The sequence below is a fragment of the Scophthalmus maximus genome, chromosome 20 (assembly GCF_022379125.1).
Source record: "Scophthalmus maximus strain ysfricsl-2021 chromosome 20, ASM2237912v1, whole genome shotgun sequence".
In the NCBI taxonomy this organism is placed as follows: domain Eukaryota; kingdom Metazoa; phylum Chordata; class Actinopteri; order Pleuronectiformes; family Scophthalmidae; genus Scophthalmus; species Scophthalmus maximus.
In genome coordinates, this window is record NC_061534.1 from 756,749 (window position 1) to 780,839 (window position 24,091).

The window sequence follows — 24,091 nt, forward strand, 5'->3', positions numbered from 1 at the left end:
TCTTAAAGTCGTGAAGTGACGTCATCGAGATGAAATCTGTTCAGGAGGTTTTCATCCTGCTGACAAACAAACACAAAGAAGTTTTCAGAGCATTTATCTTGTTTAAATATTAACGTGTGATGAAACGAGGAGCCACGTGATCAGATCTCGTTCTTCAGACGACGTCGTTCCAAAGTTCAACTTGAAACTCCCTCGGACATGGAATCTTTAATCTGACCACTGAGATGTTGTTTCCCTCCAAAATTTGATTGGTATTCAGAAAAGACCACCGAGTACAATGTATGCCACTGAGATTTAATGTTTTTATTACGTCATAGAACAATAAGTATAAAGAAACAAAATCTCAACAGTGTTCGTCCATCTGAAGATTTATTTATTTAGTATATTTTTTAGTGTGAACAAAATAAAAAATATGAATTTCTGAATTTAAAAGTTGAATAAACCGGTGGACAGTGCGGGGGGGGGGGGGGGGTCATCGGTCATCAACGTGAGTGACGTCAGCGCGTTCATGATAACGGTGGCGACAGCACTTGATTTATCCACGTTCAGGGGTCGACGGACGGAGTCGGCACCGGCTCCTGCTCGTCTCCACCGGCTCGGTCCCTGCAGACACATATTTCCAACCGGCGCCGCTTTAGTGTGACAAACATATTGGTCTTTAAAGAGCCTGAAGAAGAAAGAAGTTCTGCTCTTATCCTTCTTCTTTCAGAGGTGAGTGTATTCTGTGCGATCTGTGCTGACCGGGCTGCAGCGCCCTCTGCTGGTGACGGACCGACACTGCGACGATTAAACAACAACTCAAAAAATCAATTCAAGAAACTTTTTAATTTAAATTCTTTAAATTCTTGTAGTTTTTTTATGTTATTGCTCTTGTATTTTAGTTCTTGTCTTTGTCTTCCTCCTTGAACTTACAGAACTAAAAAAAAAAGGTTTTATGCAGCAAAACGCCAAGCAAAAAAATGTGAAAACCTATGATAAACATGATATCCTGTTGTCTCCTCCCTCAGGTGTGTGTGTGCGTGTGTGTGCGATGTTGTTCTGCAGCACTCGCGGTGGAGACCGGGGGTGGGACTTCCGTGATGTGCTGTTCTCGGGCTACGCTCCGGACGGTGGGATGTTCATGCCGGAGAGCGTTCCCGTCTTGAGCGCCGCCACCCTGAGGAGCTGGAGGTCGCTGAGCTACACCCAGCTGGTGGTGGAGGTCGCCTCGCTCTTCATCCCCACCCGGCTCGTCCCCAGACGGGACCTGGAGGGTGAGACGCACAGACACACCCACAATTATCATCATCGTGTAGTCTACGTATGAAGAGATAATGTAGGGAAATCATGATTTAGTGTAATTTATTATCTCGTCTCAGTGCTGGTGGCTGAAGCTCTGTCCGGGTTCTCGGTCCCGGAGGTGGTCCGAGTCGCTCGGCTGAAGGACGGACTCTCGGTGCTCGAGCTCTTTCACGGAGAGACGTTGGCCTTCAAGGACCTGGCCATGAGCTGCACGGTGCGGCTGCTCGACTACTTCCTGCAGAGAGAGCGACGCACGGCCACCGTCCTCGTGGGTGAGGAGAAACTTTGACTGTCTGTCTGATGTGGTGTCACGAGGGCGTAAGACTTTTTGTTGTTGTGTATTAACTTCAGCCTGTTATTCTTCCACCATAGAAGATGATGTTTTCATGAATCTGGATCGTTTCCTGTATCGTCTTCCAGAAGGAAGTTCTTCAAAAGTATCTGTGCTCAAGGGTCGACAGAGATCTGATCAGATAAAGTCACGCTTTCTGGCAGCCTACCGCGTTTGATAAGCAGGTCAAACTCCATCGCCACAACCGTCACACCTGACCCCTGTTCACCTCATGACACTTCCCCTTTACACCACTGCACCTCCCCTGTGGCCCCCTGGTGGTGAAGAGTCCTTTCGTTGGAGCGGAGGAGGCTGCAAGGAACCATGTTCCGTCCTTCCACCAAGTTTAAGTGGAATCTTTTCATGAGTGAAAACAAAACCTTCTTGACCGAGGTAATAAAATGTGTTTTCCCCTCCAGGCACGTCCGGTGACACCGGCGGCTCGGCCATCCACAGCGCCAAAGGTCTGTCGGGGCTGGACGTGGTGGTGGTTTACCCCCGAGGACGCATCACCTCGGTCCAGGAGAAACACATGACCACCGTCCTGCAGGACAACGTGCACGTGTTCGCAGGTACGAACTTGAGAGGCTTAAAGTTTAATGGTGTAGGAGATCATCCATTTTACTTCCTGTTCCTCCACAGCCGATGGCAGCTCAGACGACATCGACCGGCCTCTGCGGCGGCTGTTCGCCGACACGGAGCTGGTCGAGTCTCACGGCCTCATGAGCCTCAACTCGGTCAACTGGTCCAGAATCATGGTCCAGCTCGCTCACTTCGTCTACGCCTACCTGGAGCTCAGTGGCGTGGAGCAGGGAGAGGCCGGCACCGCCTTACCTGAGCTGGAGGTGGTGGTGCCCACCGGCGGGGCGGGAAACATTGCAGGTAGGTCGGAGCCAGAAGATTAGATCCATAACCAAGTTCTTATCAGAGCGTTGCTAACACTTCCTGTCAGTAACAGTTCCACCTCGTCCTCGTGGTCGCTGTTCCTCCTTCAGGGGGTTTGAATGAGTTGAATATAGTTCCATGAGGTGGACCTGACCTCCGTGTGAGTCTCCATGGTTCTACGTCTTGTTGAATACGGTTGTTGAACTAAACGGTCCAGAATACGTTGCGTTCATTTTGAATTTTCAGACGCTGACGGAAACCGGAGATGGAATCGGCGGTGCGCCACCATAAAGTGTCCCCTATCGGTTGCTCAGTCAGTTGCGGTTTGACACTTTACCACCAGATGCCGCCAGAAAATTACAAAAATGACACACTGGGGCTTTAAAATCAAAAAATCTTTTATTTACATCTCTTTACAATGACAATATAACAGTCTCCCCCCCTCACGTTTCAAGTGCTTTGACATTTAAAGGGATAGTCTGGAATTTTTTTGTTGTTGTTGTTTGAAAATGTTGCGTGTTACATATTTAGTAACGCGTCAGTCAGTTTGAGTCATGAGCTTCCTGCCGTGATTCTCGGACGCCGTCCACGTAGTGAACCACGGCGCAGAAGACGTCGGCCCCAAAACACAACGACGGAGCTGTGGGACTGAAAAGTTGGTGAAGTGCGTCCAGCTCTTCACTGCCGAGCGGAGATTCCACCTCCGGAACCAGAACTCTGGCTTGATCCATATCTGTGATCTTCACTCCTGGAAAAATGTCCTCCTGAAGGAAATAAAAAGAAAACGGGTTAATTTAAAAAGCGATGACACATGACAGAAGTCAGGAGCCTCAGGAAAAAGTTATATCCCACTTTACCTTGACGTCGTCTGAAGCGCCGACCGTCTTCTCCTGCTCCCACAGCTGATTGGGCGTGAGGTCACGCTCCGTGTGGAGCGAGCAGTTGTTCCATCTGTCGGCGAACGCGTCCAGGTCTCTCTGGATCCGAGGCAAGAAGACGTACTGGGCACAGAACAGGTGCGTGTGGTTCTCCGGGTCGAGCAGAGCGTCCTCCTCCAGGCTGTGCAGCAGGTCGTGGTAAATACTGGACACGTCCTTCCAGACGTCGCGCCACAGGTGGTCGATCCTGGATAACGGGTTAACAGACGTTAAATGATTGATTTCAGCAACGACTCTTAACCCCGTAACTCATGGCAGAACATTTTAAATATGAGGAATCAAACGGGTGACACCTCTGTTCATCTGGTTTTCGTACCTCTGGTCACGATCGCTGCTCCCGGGAGTGAAGCTTCCTCTGCCGCAGCCAGAAACTTCCAACATGTGTCGGGCGATTTCAGCGTTTTTCAAACTCTGGTCTCCTCGGACCCTTGAACCGGACAAACACGCAGATTCAACGTGAAAAGATTTGCCAGTAAATGTGAAATCTGAAAACTCTTAAACTGTTATGTCTAAACTGTCCACCAGGGAGCCAGCAGTGTTAGTACAAGACTGAAACATGGGAAATGTTGGCAACAACTGATTTAGTGGAAATCAAAACTTTACACTGAATTCAAACCTTTAACTTAACAGCCATTTTGACAAAATAATTATGTCTATCTGCTTTTTCCTATTTTGCACAGAGGAAGTTGTCGCCGTTACCTGGATGGAAATCCGTGTGTGTCGACAGCTTCCTGGAAAAAGTCCAGAGCCGTTGACGGCCTGTTGTTATTGGCCGCTCGGAGGTACAGGATCTATGAGAGTTAACGAATAATGAACCCAGAAAAAATAATAAACAATTAAATATTGACTCGTGTATGGCAGGAAGTGTAACTTTATTTTAAAAGATGTTTAATCCATTTTGTTCTGCTGTAAAACAAACTCACTAACCTTTCGGGAAAATCCAGCAATTCCACCGAACATCACAATTCCATACCTGCAAAATAAAATCAGTTGACTTAGTCTGAAGAAAACAACAAACTAACAAACTTCCTTGGTTATTTTCTGGATTAATCGATCAGTTGTTTGGTTCATAAATTGGTGAAAAATTATGATTTTTGTTTTGTCCACACACCAAAGATATTCAGTTTACTGTCACAGAGGAACAGAAAATATTCACCTTTAAGACTTTTTTTCTCCCCATAAAAACTACCGATGAATTGATTATAAAAAATAGTTTGCGTTTAATTAAGTAATCGAATTCTAGTTTATTAACTTTTGCAGCTCTACACTAAACTGTTGTGGAGGATTAAACCTCGGAGATTCTCACCAAGAAAAAGTTTCAGAACTGTAACTACAAACAAAGAAGACTTGAGGTCGAACGTAACAACCGGAAAACACGTCGCCGTCGTCTCACCTGATCAACTCGTGGTTGGTGTTGACATGAACGAGTGACAGAGGAGCTTGATCACCGTTAGTCGTCCTCGTCCTCCCATCACACCCGAGGTCAATCGGTCCGTCGCCTGCTGCCGGTTTGTCGACACGGTGCATCGACTCCCACACTCGGGTCCACTGGACCCTGTGGCCTAACGCCTTGAGACGCCCCTTCATCATCCTCTGTCCTGAGGGAAGACGAAGAGGAGGAGACTGTCGTCATCAGTGTGAAAACTCAAGGTTGTTTTTTAGTTTGTCAAACGATGACGCAGACGATGCCCACGTTCTCTTCTCTGATTGGTTCAATCTTTTTGTCAGTAACAGTTCCACCTTTTGGGAGTACAAGATACCGATACCGATACATCGGCTGATATACTTGACAAAAAAATCTCACCAACCCAGATTGGGCGAGTCGGCCCTGATCGCGGCGACCATGAAGTCAAGCTCGTCGTCCGTCACCTTGCTGTAGCTCTCCTTGATGGACAGGCCCCACTGCTGCATCCGGCGGCGGACAGTCTTCACCGAGATGCCGAGCGTCCTGGAGATGCAGGGGACGGACAGGTCCATATCGATCAGGTCCTCCAGCTCATCTCGGGACACGTCGAGCTTGGGACGCCCGACCGGCAGCTTCTTCCCTTCTAACAGGAGCGTGAACAGATGGAAGAGTCGATCACTGACCTGGAGAAAAAAAAGTTTCTGTTCGTCACAATGTCTTGTTTCAAACAAACTGCACCAAGCAAATCAATGAGCCAGAAATATGAATATTCATTTTGGTACCCAGACTGATAACATGAGGTCAATACTACTTTTTTATTTTGTCAAATGCAAAATATAATCATGACAAACTGTATGTGAACCCACCTGAGACCCAGTCGAGGTTCCTGGGTTATCCGGGGTCGAGGGAAGCTCGAAGGACACGGAGGCTCCGTCTCCGTCGTCCTGGTAGGGAAAACAAGCGATTCGTTGTTAAACATTCTATAAACAGGTTAAATATGAACAGACAAGATAATGTTACTGATACTGAATGACACGGTCTTATTAATAGATGTAAATAAATAAATCTGATCAAATTAAATTATTATTATTATGTTATGTCTAGTTGTCTTTGTTATCATGTAGAGTTTATCTGTATTATTAATTTAATGTAAATATATAGAGGCAGACTCTCTATATATCACATTATTATTTTAATTTAGTTTTCACCTTTTCTTATGACATGATACATCCTAACTATTGATCATAAGTAACTGGAAACAAACATTTCATTATTCCACGCCGATCATAAACTATTGAACACAAGAACGAAATCTGGTGATGAACGTTAACGTTTTATTTTTTTTATTGGCAGTTTGTTTTTGTTCAGGCCGCCGGTCACTTCCGGGTCCAACATGGCGGCGGCGACTGTTGACGTACGATGCAGCGGCCAATAGGAAACGCGTCTGAGCAGAGTGAAGCTTGTAAACGGATCCGGTCGATAAACGTTAACTACGATTTCACAAACCGAACCGGCGGCTCAGGTCTCTCCGGTGACGTGTTGACGTTCAGGAGCGTTTCTGCTGAAAGTGTCTGCACCGAGAGAAGAGCTCTGCGGGGGGAACCGTGACCGGAAGAGGACGCCTCCTCCGGGGGGAACGGACGCGTCGCGAGCGCAGACCGTTCGGACTCGTGACGGTGTCTAGTTTAACTTAGATGTAAAACTTCATTTAAACGTCCTCTGCCGACACGAGTAGATGAACTCACCGGAGCAACGGAGAGATTCGTCTCCAGCTCCTCCATGTTGGTCCGACTCTAACCACAAGAGGAGTGCTCGACTCCGATTGGACAGTTCGACTCCGTCTGATTGGCTGGTCAGTGAGCAGCGCGCTGATTGGCGGGATTTGTGTCTGTCACTTCAGAGTCACGTTCTTGAATTGGACATTTGTGTTTATGAGATTAAATTCACATATACAAAAAAGAATCAACATATTTTACACGTGCAAATTATAGATGTGCTGCAAAACGTTTATTACATATTCACAAACTTGAATACATGGATTTTTTTAACAAATTCACAGTAATATACAACTGCAGATTATGAAATATAATTTCCCAAGCTCCAAACATTAATAACCTTCATTACTTCTGGTGTTTTCCTCTCTCAACGTGGATCTTCTTCTTCGTCTTCTCTTCCTCTGTCTGCGACTCAGCCGGCGTCATCGTCCAGCTCATGGGTTTACCCCTGAAGCTGGTTGCCATGGTGAACTCTAACGACATAGTTCACCGCACGGTGACCTACGGTGATTTCTCCATGGCTGCGGAGGTCACACAGACGCTGGCCCCCGCCATCGACATCCAGGTACGACTGCTCGTGTCGATGACATTCTTTTTTTTGAAGAGACATCGACAGTCCAACGTGTGTTTGACGTCTGCTCGGCGTCTTCCCGCCTTAGGACCCGTACAACATGGAGCGAGTCTTCTGGCTGCTGCTCGACAAAGACGGAGCCGCGGTGAAGAACATGATGGAAGAGTTTCAACACACACGTCGACACACTCTGCCTGAGAAGCACCGCAAGCTGGTACCCATCATTCCACATTTACTGTTATTATTATTACAATAATTATCCATCCTCACTCACTCATCTACAATCCATAAACCCACATGTTCGTCTCAAGCTGTCGCAGGTTCTGACGGCGGGATCGGTGACGGACGACGAGATCCTGGAGACCATGAGGAAATGCTGGGAGGAGAACCAGTACGTTCTGTGTCCTCATACCGCTGTGGCCGTGTGGCGTCACTACCACTGTCCTCCAGACCCAGAGGTCAACAGGTCAGACACTGTGTTCTCTGTACTGACCAACAGGGGGCGACTCCACTGGTTGTTTCTAAGTCTGTGAGAAATCAACTCTGAAACATTTTCCTGAGGAGTGTATGGTTCATGAGTCTTTTCTCTTGCAGGTGTTACATCGCGACGGCGTCTCCAGCCAAGTTTCAGGTCGCGGTGCAGAGGGCCGGCCTGACCTTTGACCTGCCTGAGGCGGTGCAGGCTCTGGACGGGTTGGCCACTCGATGCCAGAACCTGGACCGCAGCCCGGACTGGTGTGGAGATTGGGAGACAAGACTGAGGGAGAAGATCCAGTCGGTGAGCTCGTCCAGGGATCGCAGAGGGAACTTAAACTCCAGCTGATGATGAAGAATCCTGAGACGGGTCAGGTGACTGGTCAGGTGGGGGGTCAGGTGACTCGGCAGCTCATCCTCAATCTCTGCTCCTTCTTATCTGGATTCAGTAAATGATCTAGGCAAAGCGTTTGTTGTGTCTTTTGTTGGACTTTGGTTTGAACTTCACACTTCATCTGTTCAGTTCTGTCAAACACCAGCAACCAATCAGCTTCAGTTCAACAACAACTTTAACACTACAGGAAAAAAAGAATAGTAGCAGCGACAGAAAACACACAAAAACAGACTAAAGAAACATCAGTCAATTATGGAAAATAAAAAAAAAATGTTAAAGCAGTTAAATTGTTCTATAAAAAAATGATTTTTAAATATGAATAAAGAGGGAAACGACTCCAAGTGATGTGACGTAATAACAGCAATAATAAAATAATAAAAACAAGAAAATTAAGTTGGTGTAAGTTTGCACGATCGTAGGAAAGTTGAGTGTATTAATTATTGACTTCTGTTACCGTCCAGACACACAGACACACGTGAAGTGACCCAGCTGCTCGTCTTCTGACCCGGACAGGACAGAACTGAGCCGGAATTCGTCCACGTGTTAAATATGAAATATGACCCAAATATCTCAAATCCAGTGTAGACGTTGTCAACGTCTTTGGTGAAGACATCTTCTTTTTGTTCAAACCGTTTGAACATGAAACTTTATAGGTTATGTTTTCCTGTGAAACATGTTCAGAAATATAATCTGGCAGTTTTATAAATTTATCAGGATTAATTCTGTATTTTAAAATTTGCAGTTTCTGCCTCGAGGTGGCGCCAAGTTCACATACAGTAAATATCAGTCATTATGTAACAAGGTTGTACCACTGAGTGGCAGCGCAGCAGTTAAAGGAGAATTAATTTCACTGTAGTGAACTGAACAAACTTTATTAATAAATAAATGAATAAATAAATGGTGTAAATCATTTCATCTGGTGTCACCAAAGCGGATGTTGTGTTTTCCGAGCAGCCCTGAACGCGTCACGAGGTTTGACAGCTCCAACATGGCGGCTGTGAGCTAGAGGAGCGTCCTGCGTCTCTTATCACCGCGGTCGTCAGGCGGAAGTAACCGGGTCGGCTCGCCCCTTTTCTTCCTGGTTCGTGTCCAGTCGGTGTCCGGTTCGGGAGGGAGGGAAGGAGGGAACCGGGCGGACCGGACAACAGCAGCAGCAGCGGGCCGAGGGCGGACACTACATGTTCACCTGTCCGCCGACATGTCTCACAGGTAAGACTGTGACGTGTGGGCTCGGCTCGGCTCGGCTCGGCTCGGCTCTTCGAGCTCCTGCGTGTTGTGTCGGCGTGTGACCGTCAGACACGAGACGAGAGAAGCTCTGGTTCGTGAGGACGAGGGGTCGAGTTCTCTCGGGTGTCCGGACAGACCGACGGTTCACTACTGCGTCTGATTGAGAAGAAAGTCATTAGTGTAAAAACGATTCCTGCATCGTTCCTTTTGTCCAGATCCACGACACAACGGTTTCATGGAAATCTGTTTTGTACTTTTTGTGTGATACAACAATCAACAAACCAAATGACAAACCAACAACCCACAACCAACCAATCAACCGACAAATCATCCAACTAACCAACCGACCAATCATCCAACTAACCAACTGACAAATCATCCAACTAACCAACCGACCAATCATCCAAATAACCAACTGACCAATCATCCAACTAACCAACCGACAAATCATCCAACTAACCAACTGACCAATCATCCAACTAACCAACCGACCAACCAATCATCCAACTAACCAACTAACCAACCGACCAATCATCCAACTGACCAACTAACCAACTGACCAATCATCCAACTAACCAACCGACCAATCATCCAACTAACCAACTAACCAATCATCCAACTAACCAACCGACCAATCATCCAACTAACCAACCGACCAATCAACCAACTAACCAATCATCCAACTAACCAATCATCCAACTAACCAACCGACCAATCATCCAACTAACCAATCATCCAACTAACCAACCGACCAATCATCCAACTAACCAATCATCCAACTAACCAATCATCCAACTAACAACCTACCAACACCTTCAGGTTTTCTTTCTGACCAAACCGTCAGCTTAGGAAAAAGAAATTCTTAAAGGGGCAGTGAGCGATTTATACCAAGGTAAGTTCTTTGATTATCTGTGACTGCATCAGGCCACTGAGGCTGATGATGAAGAACCTGCAGTCCGTCAGTATCAGAGTCACAGAGGAGATAAACTAACTTCTTTTCCATGTATTTCAGTCAGTGGAATAACCAGGAATTACACATCCACATCGCAGAATTAACCAGTACTTTAATATGATATTACATACACTGAGGGTTTCTGACACACACTGATGACAGGCCGCGTTGGTCTGGTTCCTGCAGGTCAAACAAACCTGTCGTCTGTGAACAGATCACGTGCGTCGCAGCTGTCGAACACAGTGACACTCGGACTCCGAGGCTTCTGGGCGGAGACGGACACATTCCACTGGTGAAATACCAGAGGTGGTGGACGGAGACGTTGTGGAGACAGGAAGTGACGTGGTGTTTGTGTTCGAGTGTGTTTACGATTTTGAACTTGCTGCGTTCAGTGTCCTGACTCCGCCTCCTCTCATTCCTCTGCAGATAACCTCAGGCCTCACTCCGTGCTCATCCCCGCCCTCCGCTGACGATGTCATCGCCCCCAGCGAAGCCCTCCCCCTCATCGGCGGCGGCCCTCGACTCCCTCTCCGTGTCCTCCCTCCTGTCCGGGGATCTAGACGATGACGGAGATGGAGGAGGAAGAGGAGGAGAAGGGGAGGAGGAGGAAGGTCTCGGGGACCTGGAGGTGAACCCGTACGACGGTCTGCCGTTCTCCTCCCGTTACTACGCCCTGCTGGAGGAGCGGCAGCAGCTTCCTGTGTGGAGGCTGAGGCGGCGTCTGCTGGAGCAGCTGGAGAACCACAGCATGGTGCTGCTCAGTGCCACCAGTGGGGCGGGGAAGAGCACGCAGGTAACCATGACGTCATCACATGTCATCACTGAGATTCACACGGGTCCAGCTCTAAACATCTTTTGTTTTTTACACAAATTGACAGTATTTGTTGTAATTCTGGTCCGTGCTGCCTTCAGGTGCCTCAGTGGTGTGTGGAGTTCGCACTGTCCTACCACTTCTCCCAGGGCCTGGTCTGCTGCTCGCAGCCGCACGCGGTGGCGGCGGTGAGTCTGGCGCTCCGCGTGGCCGACGAGATGGACCTGAGCCTCGGCCTGGAGGTCGGCTACAGGGTGTCACACGACGACAGCTGCACGCCCGAAACGCTGCTCAGGTGAGGAGGAGCTGATCCAGATGAAACTGTTGGTACCAAATTCACATGATGACGTCGCTTTTAGATTTAGATATAGATATAGATAGAAACATTTATTGAACGTCTACTCAGGTCCATGTCCCATCTGCTAAGATGGAGGGGGCGGGGCTTCTGACCTATACTGCAGACAGACACCAGGGGGCGATCAGGACGATCTGGCTTCACTTTTGGGAGAATTTGGATTTGTTCGTTTTACGTCATGTCTGTAAAATTCACAGATATATTGATTGAAGTACAAACGTAAAATTTTTCATACTGACTATCCTAAATATTTTTTCCTTGGTAATATTCTGTTTGGTTAAAGGCTAATTGACCTAGCTTAGAATAAAAGATAAGGAGCTCTTGAGAAATGATTTCAGTACATAACTATTTGTTAAACTACAACTACTTCTTACAAACTGGATACAACATGTATCCGGTAGATAAAGACATAGACATAAATCTATGTCTTTAGATTTATTGGTTGACAGAAAAGCCTCCAGCTCTCTGTCGAACAAACAGACACAAGAGCTTCATCTGATTCAAATGTCAACCATTACTTTAACTTACTGTATAAAAAACTAAACTACATAAAACAGAATATGATCAAAAATCTGCCATAAGTCCTCGTGCTCAGAGCTTCTTTTTTTTTTTTACCCTTGGGCTTTTTAGTGGGATATTTTTATACTGTGTAATGGTTCATCAGTGTTGATCAAATGATCACTATTATAACAAGTGCTCTCACAGTCTTTCACTGCTTCAGTTTTTTTATTATCTCTCTGCTGATCTGGATCCGCAGGCGGAACGTAGAAGACAGACCACGATGTTACATGTTCCTTGTTTCGCACTCGGCTGCACTTTGACTCTGCGGCTGTATAGATAGTTTTTATTTCTATTTAGTGACGCACCGATCTGTTACAGATATTGATCTGGGTCTGGTATGAAGTATGACGCTCGTAGGAAGAACAGACTTTCTTCAGAGGAAAGTTTTTAAAAAAAACGTGTTTGTCCGAGCTCTGGTTTCGTGTCGGCATGAAATAGATTTTTTTCCCAGGTTTCTCTGACGGCGCTCGAGGCCGTTAGTGGTGGTATCGATTTACAAACCTATGAAATCCATTTGTTTTAAGGTTTTAAGTTGTTTTGTCTTTACTCTGCAGGTTTGTCAGCGACACGCTGCTGCTGGAGGAGATGATGTCGGACCCTCTGCTGCACCAGTACGGCGTGGTGGTGCTGGACGAGCTGCAGGAGCGCACCGTGCCCACCGACGTTCTGCTGGGCCTGCTGTGCGACGTCTGCCGCCAGAGGCCCGACAACTTCCGGGTGGTGCTGCTCACGCACCCGGTGCTCGCCCCTCGCCTCGCCGCCTTCCTGGGAGCCTCCGTCCCTCACCTCCGCCTGGATGCCGACCCCGCCGCTGGACGCCAGGAAGAGGAAGAGGAAGAGGAAGAGGGGAAGGCCGTGGTGGAGACGGTGGTGGAGACGGTGGTGGAGACGATGTACCGGGAGCTTCCCTCGGGGAAGGAGCCGGTGGCTGCCGCCTGTCACGTGGTGCTGGACCTGCACAGACGAGGAGAGGACGGAGACGTGATGGTGTTTCTGGCGAGTGCACAGGTAACAAGCTTCTTACTTCGTATACGTCCCAGAGGACGATAGAACACAGACAGAACCCTGGTGGACATTGTATGTGTTTACATTCATACCAAACAAGGTGATGTGGGAGAGAAAGTGTTTTTCATTTATAACAAAAATAAAACTGGACGAGTTTCACCTCCTTTGTTCTGTGAGAGGAGCGAAACAAGGACACGTCCACCTGAGAGGCCTCTGGTGAAATTGAACTCCCTTTGTCAACACCACACCTTCAATTGCTGGTTTAAGGCGACAGCATTGCTGTGACGGCCGGAGTCTGGTATCAGATGATCTGTCCTAGATAAACCTCACACACACACACACACACACACACACACACACACACACACACACAATCTGACTCTCTCTCCTCTGCTCCGTACAGGAAGTAGACGAGTGTGCGTCGCTGCTGGAGAAGGAGTGCGTTGCTCTGAGTCCTCAGCTCGGTCGTCTCCGGATCCTGCCGCTCCACGCCGGACTGGGCGGACTGACGCAGCGGGTCTACGACCCCCTAGACCCCGACTCCTCTGTGCTCAGGGAGAGCGGCGGCTCCGAGGGCGCGAATGGCTGCGCAGGCGCTGCACTGGCAGCCGGGAGTCAGGGAGTCAAGAGGAAGGTCGTGCTCACCGACACGTTGTCGGAGGCGTCCTTCTCTCTGCCCGCCGTCCGCTACGTCGTCGACACGGGCCTTCAACTCAAAACTGTGAGATGATTATGATTTGATTATTACAATATGTCTTATTGTTTTCATTCGCTCATTATGAGCTGAGAGAAACATCACAATATTTAAATTCTTCTTAAGTGTAAGTGAAAAAGAAACTAACACGTTTCGGTCTTCATGTTCTGCTTCAGGTTTACAACCCGCAGATCAGAGCTAACTCGCAGGTTCTGAGGTTGATCAGCAAACACCAGGCGGACATGAGGGGTCAGAGGGTCAACAGCCGACTGCCAGGTAGGTCAAAGGTTGTCGCTGCTGCTGCTCTGGTTACCAGCTGATTCACTCACAGCCTCTACAGTAGAACAGGAAACGGATTTTAATTCTGCGGCTGATGTGTGATGTTCAACTGCGAGTCCTAGTGGAAGATACAAAGATTGTCCATCCATCCATCCATCGTCTAACGCTTTATCCATTTAAGGGTCGGGGGGGGGGCTGGAGCCAATCCCAGCTAACATTGGGCGAGAGGCGGGATACATCCTGGACAGGACAAAGATTGTCATCTCTTAATAATCGGTTATCAAAGATTTCATGGTTAAAAACCTCAACAACAATCTACAGAGATTTCACTGTGTTGTGACTGTGTCTCTCTGTCCGTCTCGTCCTCCACAGGACTGTGTCTCCGTCTGTACCCGCGGTCGGTGTACGAGGACGGGATGACGGAGGCTCATTGTCCCGGGGTGGTGGAGGAGAACCTCAGCCACCTGGTGCTGCTGCTCAAGAGGCTCGACATCGCCGACATGGGACAGTGCAAGTTCCTGGACCGACCAGGTAAAACTACTGACTTACAGGAAAAGTTTGAGAATTTAAAATCTGGGTTAGCTTAGCTTAGCACAAAAACAGTAAAGAGGGGGAAAGTGCTAGCTGGGATTTCCGGTCAGGTCGGAACCATTGTGCCTGAGAGCCACAGACAGAGGAAGGAAGTCAGAGAGAGACGGACCTTCCTGCCTGTCACTCACACATATCCACCCCCAGCCCCCGAGGCCCTGATGCAGGCCCTGGAGGACCTGGACTACCTGGCAGCTCTGGACGACGACGGCAACCTGTCGGAGGTCGGCATCATCATGTCTGAGCTGCCACTGGAGCCGTCACTGGCCAAGGCCGTGATCGCTGCCTGCGAGTACGACTGCGTGGACGAGCTGCTCACGATCGCCGCCATGCTCACAGGTGTATATCATATTTACTATAAATGATGAGGAGGAATATGATCATGGAAATGATGAAAAAGTATGAGATGGATGATAATAATAATAAATTCCATTTATAGAGCACTTTTCATTGCTAAAAGCAATCTCAAAGTGCTACAGAGTAAAACAATATGAAAATAAATATCAAAATAAAAAAGTTATAGAATAAAAACCACAGATTTTTATTTATGAATGTGTGAACATCTTATCTTTGTCTGGTCGCAGCTCCGTCCTGCTTCATCACCTCTGACACCAGCAGAGAGGAAGCTGCTGTCGCTCACTGGAGACCTCTGATGCACACGGAGGGAGATCACATGACCCTCATTAACATCTACAAGGCCTTCACCGAGCGTACGTACAGTATACACACACACACACACACACACACACACACACACACACACACACACACACACAACTAACACTTACTAATCATGTCCGTCTGGTTTCATTGCAGATAACCAGGATGAGGCTTGGTGCGCGACCAACTTCCTCAGTCACACCTCGCTGCGATTGGCCGCGGTGATCAGGGCGGAGCTGCTGGAGGTGATGCAGCGTATTGAGCTTCCCGTTTCCCCCCCGGCGTTCGGCTGCCAGGACAACTGCACCAACATCAAGCGAGCGCTGATCTCGGGCTTCTTCCTCAAAGTAAAGCAGCATTGCATAATAATATATTATGTATATTATATATACATAATAATTACATAATGGTACAGTAATGCCTAGTTCACACTGTAATGGTAAATATTGATGCCGTTCAATCAGGAAGACGGAGACCGTAAGTCTTGAGCAGAAGTATTTATTACAGGAGCTCAACATATGGAGGAGATTTCTGGTCCGGACACAGATCAACAGGTGGTCAGTGCATGGTGTCTCTGTGGGCGTATTTACCTCTCTCAGAATAATGTTGTCATCAAACAGACAGAATGTCTGTCTCCATAGGAACGCTCTGTCTCAGTACATTTAGGACGAAGGGCCGACCTTTTAACCACACTCAACACTCAACAGTCTGAGTGTCAGGACAGAAGTTTCCTCGACACACAATTTGTAACAAAAGCTTGAGTCATAGTCGGGGTTTCTCCTGGTGAAAGATCTTGTCTTGTGAAGTGATCCGACGCCTTCAAAACGACGTGCAGTCTGAACTTGGCAATAGCTTGTAGCTAGCTAGTAACGAATGCATCGACCTTGTGAGTAAACTGCTGCTCTCTCTCTCTTCAGGTGGCTCACGACGTGGACGGCGCCGGTAACTACCTCCTGCTGACTCACCGCCACGTGGCTCACCTGCATCCCTTCTCCTCCTACCTGTGTCGCCAACCGTGCCCCGCCCCCCCCAGCTGGGTCCTCTACCACGAGTTCACCATCTCGCGCGACAACTGCATCCGCATCGCTTCCGAGGTCCACCCGCAGATGTGAGTGGACCTGTGCGACTTGGGATTGTAGAATTTTACACGGTGCTACGGCTAATGCTAAGCTAGGCAATGGCTGTTTTGTACAAATGTGCTTCAAATTTTTTAAAAGTACTGATACTTGAACATAGGGTTAGTAGGTAGGTTTACCAAGTCTTAAATTTAAATGTTAATTATTAATAAAAGTAATAATATTTCCAACACATTATGAAATGTGTAACATTCATTTTTTAACGCATTATTTTTTAAGCTGAAATTTAATACACATATTTTTTTTTTCACTGATTTTTTCACATTAAAAAACACAAGTGAATATCAATTATTGAAATTTGTGTGAATTCAGATGCAAAAAATTCAGATACAAAAAAATTCTGCAGCAGAAATTCAGTGCCTTTTAAATCTCAAAGTCTGGTGAGACAGATTCGCTTCCATAGAAGCTTTAGTTTGATAAAGAAGCTGCTATTTTATTAGCATTAGAATTCTCCCGTCATCTGCGTCCGAAACAGAAAGGGGGAAAATTTTCTGTGTTGTGCCGGATCATTTGTGTTTTCCGGCTTTGGTCTGACCCTGAATGCACCACGTACTGGAGGTCAGGAGCTGTCAGTGACTCTCCTCTGCCCCTGCAGGCTGCTGGAGCTCACGCCTCAGTTCTACCTGGGGAACCTGCCGTCGAGCGACGGGAAAGAGCAGCTGACGGAGCTGAGGCAGAGTCTGGAGCGCGACGAGGGCTCGGACGAGCTCGGAAGGACTCGCAGAGACTCTGTTGGGGCGGGCGACGCCCACAGTCAGTCGGACACCGAGCTCTGCGTCGTCCAATGAGACGGAGCCGCTCGGGGAAACGAGGATAAAAAGCCACAACTGTCACTTTTCTGCTTTCTGATCTGAGATTAGTTTTCTTCTGTGAAATCGAATCACTGTGATAATTTCAAATGGACTTTACCTGAAAAACACTTATGTACAGTAACGTGTCGTTAATATATGGTGACCTTTTCATGTTCTCCGTGCTCGTGGTGCGGTTTGTCTTCACTGTACATTTTTAAATGTTTTTTTTTAATTCATCCCAATTTAATGAGGGATTTCTACGTTTCTAAATTATTCAACGAAAACAGTCTCAACACTTCATCGTCATCACAGTGTCGCCGTGGATACAGTGACAACGATAAATTAAAATATTTTTAAATAACAACAATAAACAGCAAAAACTGAAGAAAAAAATTGAGGGATGTGGAAAAATATATCAAACCACTCACGGGTCGTTTTCGTCAAAAATGCTATTTAAAGCAAATCATACTGAAACCATGTTATCATTGCGTGACCTTTGACCTTTGTGCAGCGGCTCCTCAGGGCTCACATGACCTGTGAAAGCACAAAGCTTCTATTTTCAGCTTTTTGATAAACTTTCTCTAAAGTTTCTGTTTTTCCTGCGTCGATCTTCGCTCTGCCTGCTTCTCTGTGACCTCGTGTCAAGAATGACAAACCTCTGTGTGAAGTGGACTCGTGTTCTATGTGATAGGACGAACCTGCCTACGCAGAAAGAGCCTCAAATAAAGAAGATTTTTTTTCATGTTTCAAAAGTCTCAGCTGATATTTTCATTATAAGAGAAGAAGATCAATAAGTAAGAGGACGATTTTTCTTGGGAGGAATTTGCCTTCAAGTGTGGACGGATTGGTTTTGTGAGCTTTGACGCAGAAGCTCGGTCTCGCCAGAGGAAGTAAGAAAGTAAAGCTTTATTTATAGAGCACTATTCAAAATAAGAGACTTTAAAGCTACAGTGTGTAATATTTAGTATATATTGTCCATAACTGTGTTCATATGAGTCAAGTATAGTGACATGAGGTGGAGCCTCGTACTTAGGTTTGTCTCTACGATTATTGAGTCATGAGAGTCTCTGGCATTACCTCCGCTAGGGAAGTTATGTGTTTCTGTGTAAGTGATGACAACGCGTGTTGTACGTCCAAGTTTATTGCACAATCTGTCCATACAGAACAGCCCGGGGGCGGAGCTTCATGCAGTGAATCAACTGTACATGGTGCATCACAGGGGGTTTATTGATCTGATCGTGAAGGCTTCTATTGCTTGCGAGAGACATCTTGGATCTTCTCGTCAGCAGAGGAGATGCCGGTCACGGGCTGCTTCATCAGGGCGGCGTCCCTCATGGCGTGGTACACCTTCTCATCCTCCTTGAACAGCTTCAGCTCCATCTCCGTCTGCGTGCGCATGGACTGAAGACACAAAGACGCAACATTACTGCAAGAATGACATCTGAATATTGAGATTTAGTACAAAGGTTCGAGTGTTGTACCTCCAGGTCCCTGGTGATGGCGTGGTTGGATCCGTGGGTGACAATGAGGATGCCGTAGGCCTTGCAGATCAAGCTGTGGCCCACCTCTATCTGCCCGGCGTGCCAGTGGGTGACGCCCGCCCGCATCATGGCCATGCCCAACTGGGCGTTGTTGGGGTGATACAACTTCCTGTTCAAAAGACGGGAAAGATGATACAAGGATCCTGAGGATCTGAAAGTTGTAGCGACGAAGCGCTCACTCACGTGTATCCCTCCACCATCTTGTGGGCGTAGCCCGCAGCCTCGGAGAAAGAGCGCAGGAACGAAAGCACCTCACTGGCCACGCTGAGCACACGCAGCTTGTAGATGTGAGTGTCAGCCAGGACGTTCTCCTGCCGCCCCAGACACTCGTGACACAACTTCACCACCTGACGGAGGACGGACACCAGAGCGGACAGACGTTTGTTGGCCAGAAGACAACTTCAGAGACAACAGTAGGAGAGGAGCATGGTTTACCTCATGGTAATCCCCCTGAACACGGGACGTCTCGATCTTCTCCAGACTCTCCTTACTGAAGGCCGTCACCTCCTTCACCTTGTCAGATGAGGGCTGAGAGCGAAACAACGAGGAGGAAGAATCAAGACATGAAGAGATGAAGAAATAATCCATTTTTTGTTTGTGACCCAACTCACTGTATTGCCCTCGCTCTCGGCGGCGGCCATCATCAGGTCGTCCTTGGCATGCTGGCTGCAGTGATCGCAGGTGCACTCGAAGTGGAAATGCTCCTTGAGTTTCTTCTGGCGGTCGACGGACACGTTGAGGAAGTCCACGTAGCTGACGGTCAGCTCCGCGCCCTCGGGAACTCTCTCCAGAGCTCGCAGCTCAATTCTGGCAAGAGGAGGACAGGGTGGGTTCTGGTTCTCAGGATCTTTGTCCTACTCGTCTCCATTAACTCCGTCCACCGGCTGCGGTACTTACCTCCTCTGAGAGTGAAGAGCAGAACTCACAGCTGATTGGCTGCGGAGGAAAATAACACTCGGTCAATGTTAGTGCTCGTGTGTGTTACAGGAGGAATTTCAGACAGATTTAGTGACTCAGAGATTTGGTGCAGCTTGATTGAATCTAACAACTGTTGTTGGTGGAGATATGAATCTCCCGAGAGACATTCTAGTTGTTACATTATTTAGCGAATCATTTGCTGTGTCTTTTTAAGCCGCATCCTGCTGAGTTGGGCGACGTGATGAGATTAGAGTCTGCAGCACCAACCTGCAGCTGCTGCAGCTTGTTAACAGGATCAGTGTCCGTCAACACACAGAACAGTGAAACCACTGGTTCAGTCACGTCTCCCTCCGCTTTATAAAGAGACAGATTCTACTTAGATAAATGGCCGATGTGGATTTTTTACCCCTGAATTTCTGTACTGACTCTCAGAAGGTTGAGTGTGGTTCAAAGTTTGGCCCTTGGTCCTAAATGTAGGACAAAGATCAAGCCTGTGCTGAAGATGTCCATGGTGTCCGTCGTCCTGATTCATTGCACTGGCTTCAAGTTCTGTTCCAGCATTTAAAAAAGGTTTACACCCACAGACGCCGCCATCTTTGTGACCTCAGATACCTACTTGCCGTGGTTGAGGACGACGGTGCAGTTGGGCCAGCAGTCATGGTTCACCAGACACAGGTTTGGGAAGAGGCCCACACCGACGGCCTGCAGGCCTCTCTGATCACTCAGGGTGAATCCATTACACTTGATCTACGAGACAGGAGGACGGTGTAGTTACAGGTTAACTTTGCAATTTGCTGATTTAACTCATGAAGCCTTTGGGAATAACAATAACTATTCCGACTAACGATGCCAAAGATGTGCGAGACAAAGTCGGCCGAGTGCTTCTTCCTGCCAGAGGACCAGTACTCCAGGAAGGTGTTCACGTCGACCTCGAGCTTCTTGTGCTCGTCTTCGGGCAGGTCGGCCACGTGCTCCTCCAGCTGCTCCACGGGGATCAGCTGACTGTCGGACGCCACACCCGTGCTCTTGTGCATGCGCCACAGCACACGAGCCGCCAGACTGTGAGGAGGTTGGAGAAGGTCAGAGGTCAGACATGAGGAAACATCTGTCCTGACTCAGAGTGTGTAGTCCAGTTGTGATGTTGTCCCGTCTCCTGCTGGATGAAGCTCACCGGACGTTCTCGCCGGGCGCCTTGCCGATCTTCCTGATGGCTCCACACTCCTTCTTGTGCTCGTCCCAGCATGCCGTCTGGCAGGTGCGGTCACAGTAGTGGGCAAACCTACACTGACCGCAGCGGTGCAGGTTGGCCTGGCGACGGAAACAGCTGTGGCAAACCTGAGAGGAGAAACTGAGGAGCAGATGAAACCGAAGCGTTTATCACTTATCTCTGAGAAACTGCACTGACGGAACAATAACACAATACAATCTCCATGAAACTAACAATATTCACCACAGATGGAAGCTGCTCGTCAAAGTCATTTTTGGCAAAAAAAAATAGGAAAACAACACATCACAGTATTTCAGAGTTCTGTTCAGAAAGGTTTGATAACTTTATCTCAGAAGCCTGGAAGAGAGATAGTCTCTCTTGTTGGAATGGTACGATATATCATTCTACACCATCAGCAGCTGGTCGGACACCAACAGTCACATCACGATCAGTCTCTGAGCTCACAGATGTTTCTTCATCCAGATGTTTGATGTGAACATTGACTGAAGCTCCACATCTGTCGCTGCAGGACTTCACACGCTGAGCTGCTGCGTTCTAATATTGTCTGTGTGTCTGTTTGTCTGCAGGATGAGAAGCTCCATGTTGATGGAACATGAATCAGGAAAGAATCAATGAAATGTTGGTGTGGATCTGGACGAAGGGCAGAAAAGTAAAAACCAGGTTTGGAAACTCTCGGATTCCGACTTCAAACAGAAGCCTGAGTGAACACAGATCGTGTCTGTGTGTAAACAGTTTATTCATAAAAGCTCTGATCTCATGGACGCCGTCGGTCTGACATCAGGCAGATCCTCTCTGCAGGTCTGCTACAGCTACTCGCTCTCATATACGACGCAACACTGTGGATTCTTAAAAATGTCAGTTTACCTCAGTCCAACAATGTGGAGCACGTCGGACCAGTTCTCTTTGAAGAGGTCTCCTGTTGTATCCACAAAATATTTTCTACCATTGGTTTATGTTTTTATGAACCTTCCACACTATTTGCAACTGAAATAAAACGATATTTCAAGTGCAGCATGTCAAATAGAAACAGCACCTCAGAATCAGAGGCATCTCTTGAAATCTCTTGTGACGTTTTCCCAGTTTTCAATTTGAAGAAATGAATTTGACAGCTTTGCACATTGTCGGAATCCTTTTCGGTGGAGCCTGAAAACTGAATCCAAAAGTATGTCATGCTGGAGTTCACATGACACCTCGACGGTGTCCTTGCTGCTGGTGTCATGAGAATTTAGAAATGAGGTCACGGAGCAGAGACGCCTGAAGCTTCTGTCCACAACACACACACCTACAGTGCGTCGGCCACATCTGCAGCGACCTGTTGGCTGAGAAACGATGCATCTAAAGCCAACAAGGAGACTCGTACCTGTCGAAGACCACGGCGGCGAAACTGGGCTCGGCGAAGACCACCTCCCCGGCGCTGAGCTCCTTGGTGGCCCTCAGGCCTCGACCCTTCTTCCCTGCATCAAACACTGCAGCACTTTCCATGTTGCCCACAGTCATTGTACGAACACAGAGGATGGACGAGGAGGCGGAGGGGTAATGCTGCCGAGTGTGCAGAGTCCTCATCCAGGAGCACTTGCACCCTCTTCCCTATAAATAAACTCGCTCCCCTCTAGGGGTTATACCACCTCCCCGGAGCGGGACGGGGGGAGAGGAGAGGGGGTCCGGGGCAGTCGGCCCCTTGTTTGGGTGGGTTGGTTCCTCCTGGGATATTTTGGTCCATCGCAGCTGTGACCGTCTGTCAGAGGCACATGACGGGAAACCGAGCGGCTCAGACACATTCAGAGGCTTCTTCTATTTATTTTATTTTAGTTTTCCTGCTCACGGTGCAGTACAGTGCGACTTTAGAGAAGAGTCGGTTGTCTTTTTGGCCACCAGGTGGCAGCAGGACGAGCAGTGAACACAAGACGGACCTGAACAACAGGATCCTCCACAAACTGAATCCTGCATCAACCCACCACGACGTCGTCCTGCAGCCGGGGGCGTGACCTTACTGGGAGCTTGTCCACCTACACCTGTAGCCACGCCCCCAACACTTGGTCTATGTGACTGTAAATGAACCCTAATGTACAAAATGAACATCATGTGTTGAGAAAGACTTGAAACCAAAGATTGAACCATAAAATGTTTTACTGACGTTATGAATCAAGTGAGAAGTAAAGTTATGTTCTCATAGAGTCGCCCTCTGCTGGTCAGGACACAGAACAGGAAAGGCAAGTTTATTGGTACAGCACATTTCAACACCAAGGCAATTCAATGGGCTTTACATAAAACATTCAAAGCATTGGGAGGAAACACATCAAATCACATAAAAATACAATAAAATTGTATTGAAAATACAATAATTAAAAAGAGAAAATAAAAACAGGTGATAAAAGTTACAGTGCAGTAGAAGAAATGCATGCTTGATTTAAAAGAACTGAGAGTTGCAGCCGTCCTGCACTTCTCTGGGAGTTTGTTCCAGATCTGTGGAGCATAGAAGCTGAACGCTGCCTCTCCATGTTTGCCTTTCTTTGTAGATGGAGATTTGTTTTTCTCCACCTGCGTTCATCTCTTCGACCGCTCTTCTTTCTGTTCGTACTGACGTGGCATTTCTCCTTGGAGATCTTTTTTGACCAGAGACCACTTTCACCTTGGTAGGTGCAGTGGCATCAATAACATCTGTACATTTTTCATTGAAGTCATCAACAACCTCATTTACTGAGACCCCAGTGGGCGCGGAGGAGAGAGCCTGAATCAACATTTCACTGGTATTTTCGGTGATGTACCATTTTGTGGTTGATTACTTTTCTGTGAACATTTGTCTGCACAGAGAAAACACAGGTCACCACGACCTCGGACATGTTCACACCCTTGGACATGATAAGGTCCATCGTTTTTGTTCCTCTCATCCTGTTTAGGCAAAGTCCATCTTCTTTAAAAAGACGTCTTCGGTCCCAGAAAAAGTTGAAATGGACATCGCATGCAGTTGAGAGCCACGTGTTCAGACTCAAAAGTCTTGAGAATTTCTCAACTCCTCGGTGGCAGGAGACCACTGATGAACACTTCCGTGTTCAGACAGATCAGTGCTTCAGACGGCTGTTTCACAATGTCATTTGACCCTATGTGCAAAATTAGGTTTTTCACTGATGGATGCGAAATGACGATGTCCATGATTTTTTCTCTCATGTCAGATACCAAGTCCTCAGGAAAGCACAGAACCTGTAGCCTTCTACTTTCAGATGGAAGATTATCCAGGATCCTGCAGCCGGGGAGCCAACCTGTTCTCCAGTTGAACACGTGGTTGTTGGGGAG

The 24,091-nt window shown here is 47.6% G+C and overlaps 4 protein-coding genes across 4 annotated transcripts; 2 read left to right on the forward strand and 2 right to left on the reverse strand.

Moving 5' to 3' along the window:
- Window positions 1-501: 501 nt before the first annotated feature.
- Window positions 502-8,126, forward strand: thnsl2 (threonine synthase-like 2). The gene is made up of 9 exons (XM_035609271.2): window positions 502-711; window positions 1,008-1,253; window positions 1,359-1,553; window positions 2,032-2,184; window positions 2,255-2,494; window positions 7,032-7,180; window positions 7,275-7,400; window positions 7,498-7,652; window positions 7,781-8,126. Exons 2-9 carry the CDS (start codon window positions 1,031-1,033, stop codon window positions 8,007-8,009), a joined length of 1,470 nt encoding a protein of 489 aa, XP_035465164.2. The 5' UTR covers window positions 502-711; window positions 1,008-1,030; the 3' UTR covers window positions 8,010-8,126.
- On the reverse strand, window positions 2,878-6,708 carry LOC118285561. The gene is made up of 9 exons (XM_035609272.2): window positions 6,586-6,708; window positions 5,707-5,784; window positions 5,244-5,523; window positions 4,829-5,033; window positions 4,363-4,408; window positions 4,135-4,226; window positions 3,752-3,862; window positions 3,355-3,622; window positions 2,878-3,261 (listed from the first exon to the last, which is right to left on the reverse strand). The coding sequence occupies exons 1-9, from the start codon at window positions 6,619-6,621 to the stop codon at window positions 3,040-3,042; spliced, it is 1,338 nt and encodes a 445-aa protein (XP_035465165.1). The 5' UTR covers window positions 6,622-6,708; the 3' UTR covers window positions 2,878-3,039.
- An 881-nt stretch (window positions 8,127-9,007) lies between the features above and the next one.
- dqx1 (DEAQ box RNA-dependent ATPase 1) lies at window positions 9,008-17,865 on the forward strand. The gene is made up of 12 exons (XM_035609266.2): window positions 9,008-9,263; window positions 10,660-11,026; window positions 11,146-11,339; window positions 12,515-12,968; window positions 13,369-13,686; window positions 13,836-13,935; window positions 14,311-14,469; window positions 14,674-14,865; window positions 15,111-15,236; window positions 15,343-15,533; window positions 16,104-16,294; window positions 16,918-17,865. Exons 2-12 carry the CDS (start codon window positions 10,706-10,708, stop codon window positions 17,108-17,110), a joined length of 2,439 nt encoding a protein of 812 aa, XP_035465159.1. The 5' UTR covers window positions 9,008-9,263; window positions 10,660-10,705; the 3' UTR covers window positions 17,111-17,865.
- A 373-nt stretch (window positions 17,866-18,238) lies between these two features.
- Window positions 18,239-22,387, reverse strand: smyd1a (SET and MYND domain containing 1a). The gene is made up of 10 exons (XM_035607247.2): window positions 22,161-22,387; window positions 20,744-20,920; window positions 20,418-20,631; window positions 20,189-20,319; window positions 19,552-19,590; window positions 19,266-19,461; window positions 19,090-19,182; window positions 18,838-19,001; window positions 18,595-18,763; window positions 18,239-18,514 (listed from the first exon to the last, which is right to left on the reverse strand). The coding sequence occupies exons 1-10, from the start codon at window positions 22,361-22,363 to the stop codon at window positions 18,362-18,364; spliced, it is 1,539 nt and encodes a 512-aa protein (XP_035463140.2). The 5' UTR covers window positions 22,364-22,387; the 3' UTR covers window positions 18,239-18,361.
- Between the last annotated feature and the right edge of the window lie 1,704 nt (window positions 22,388-24,091).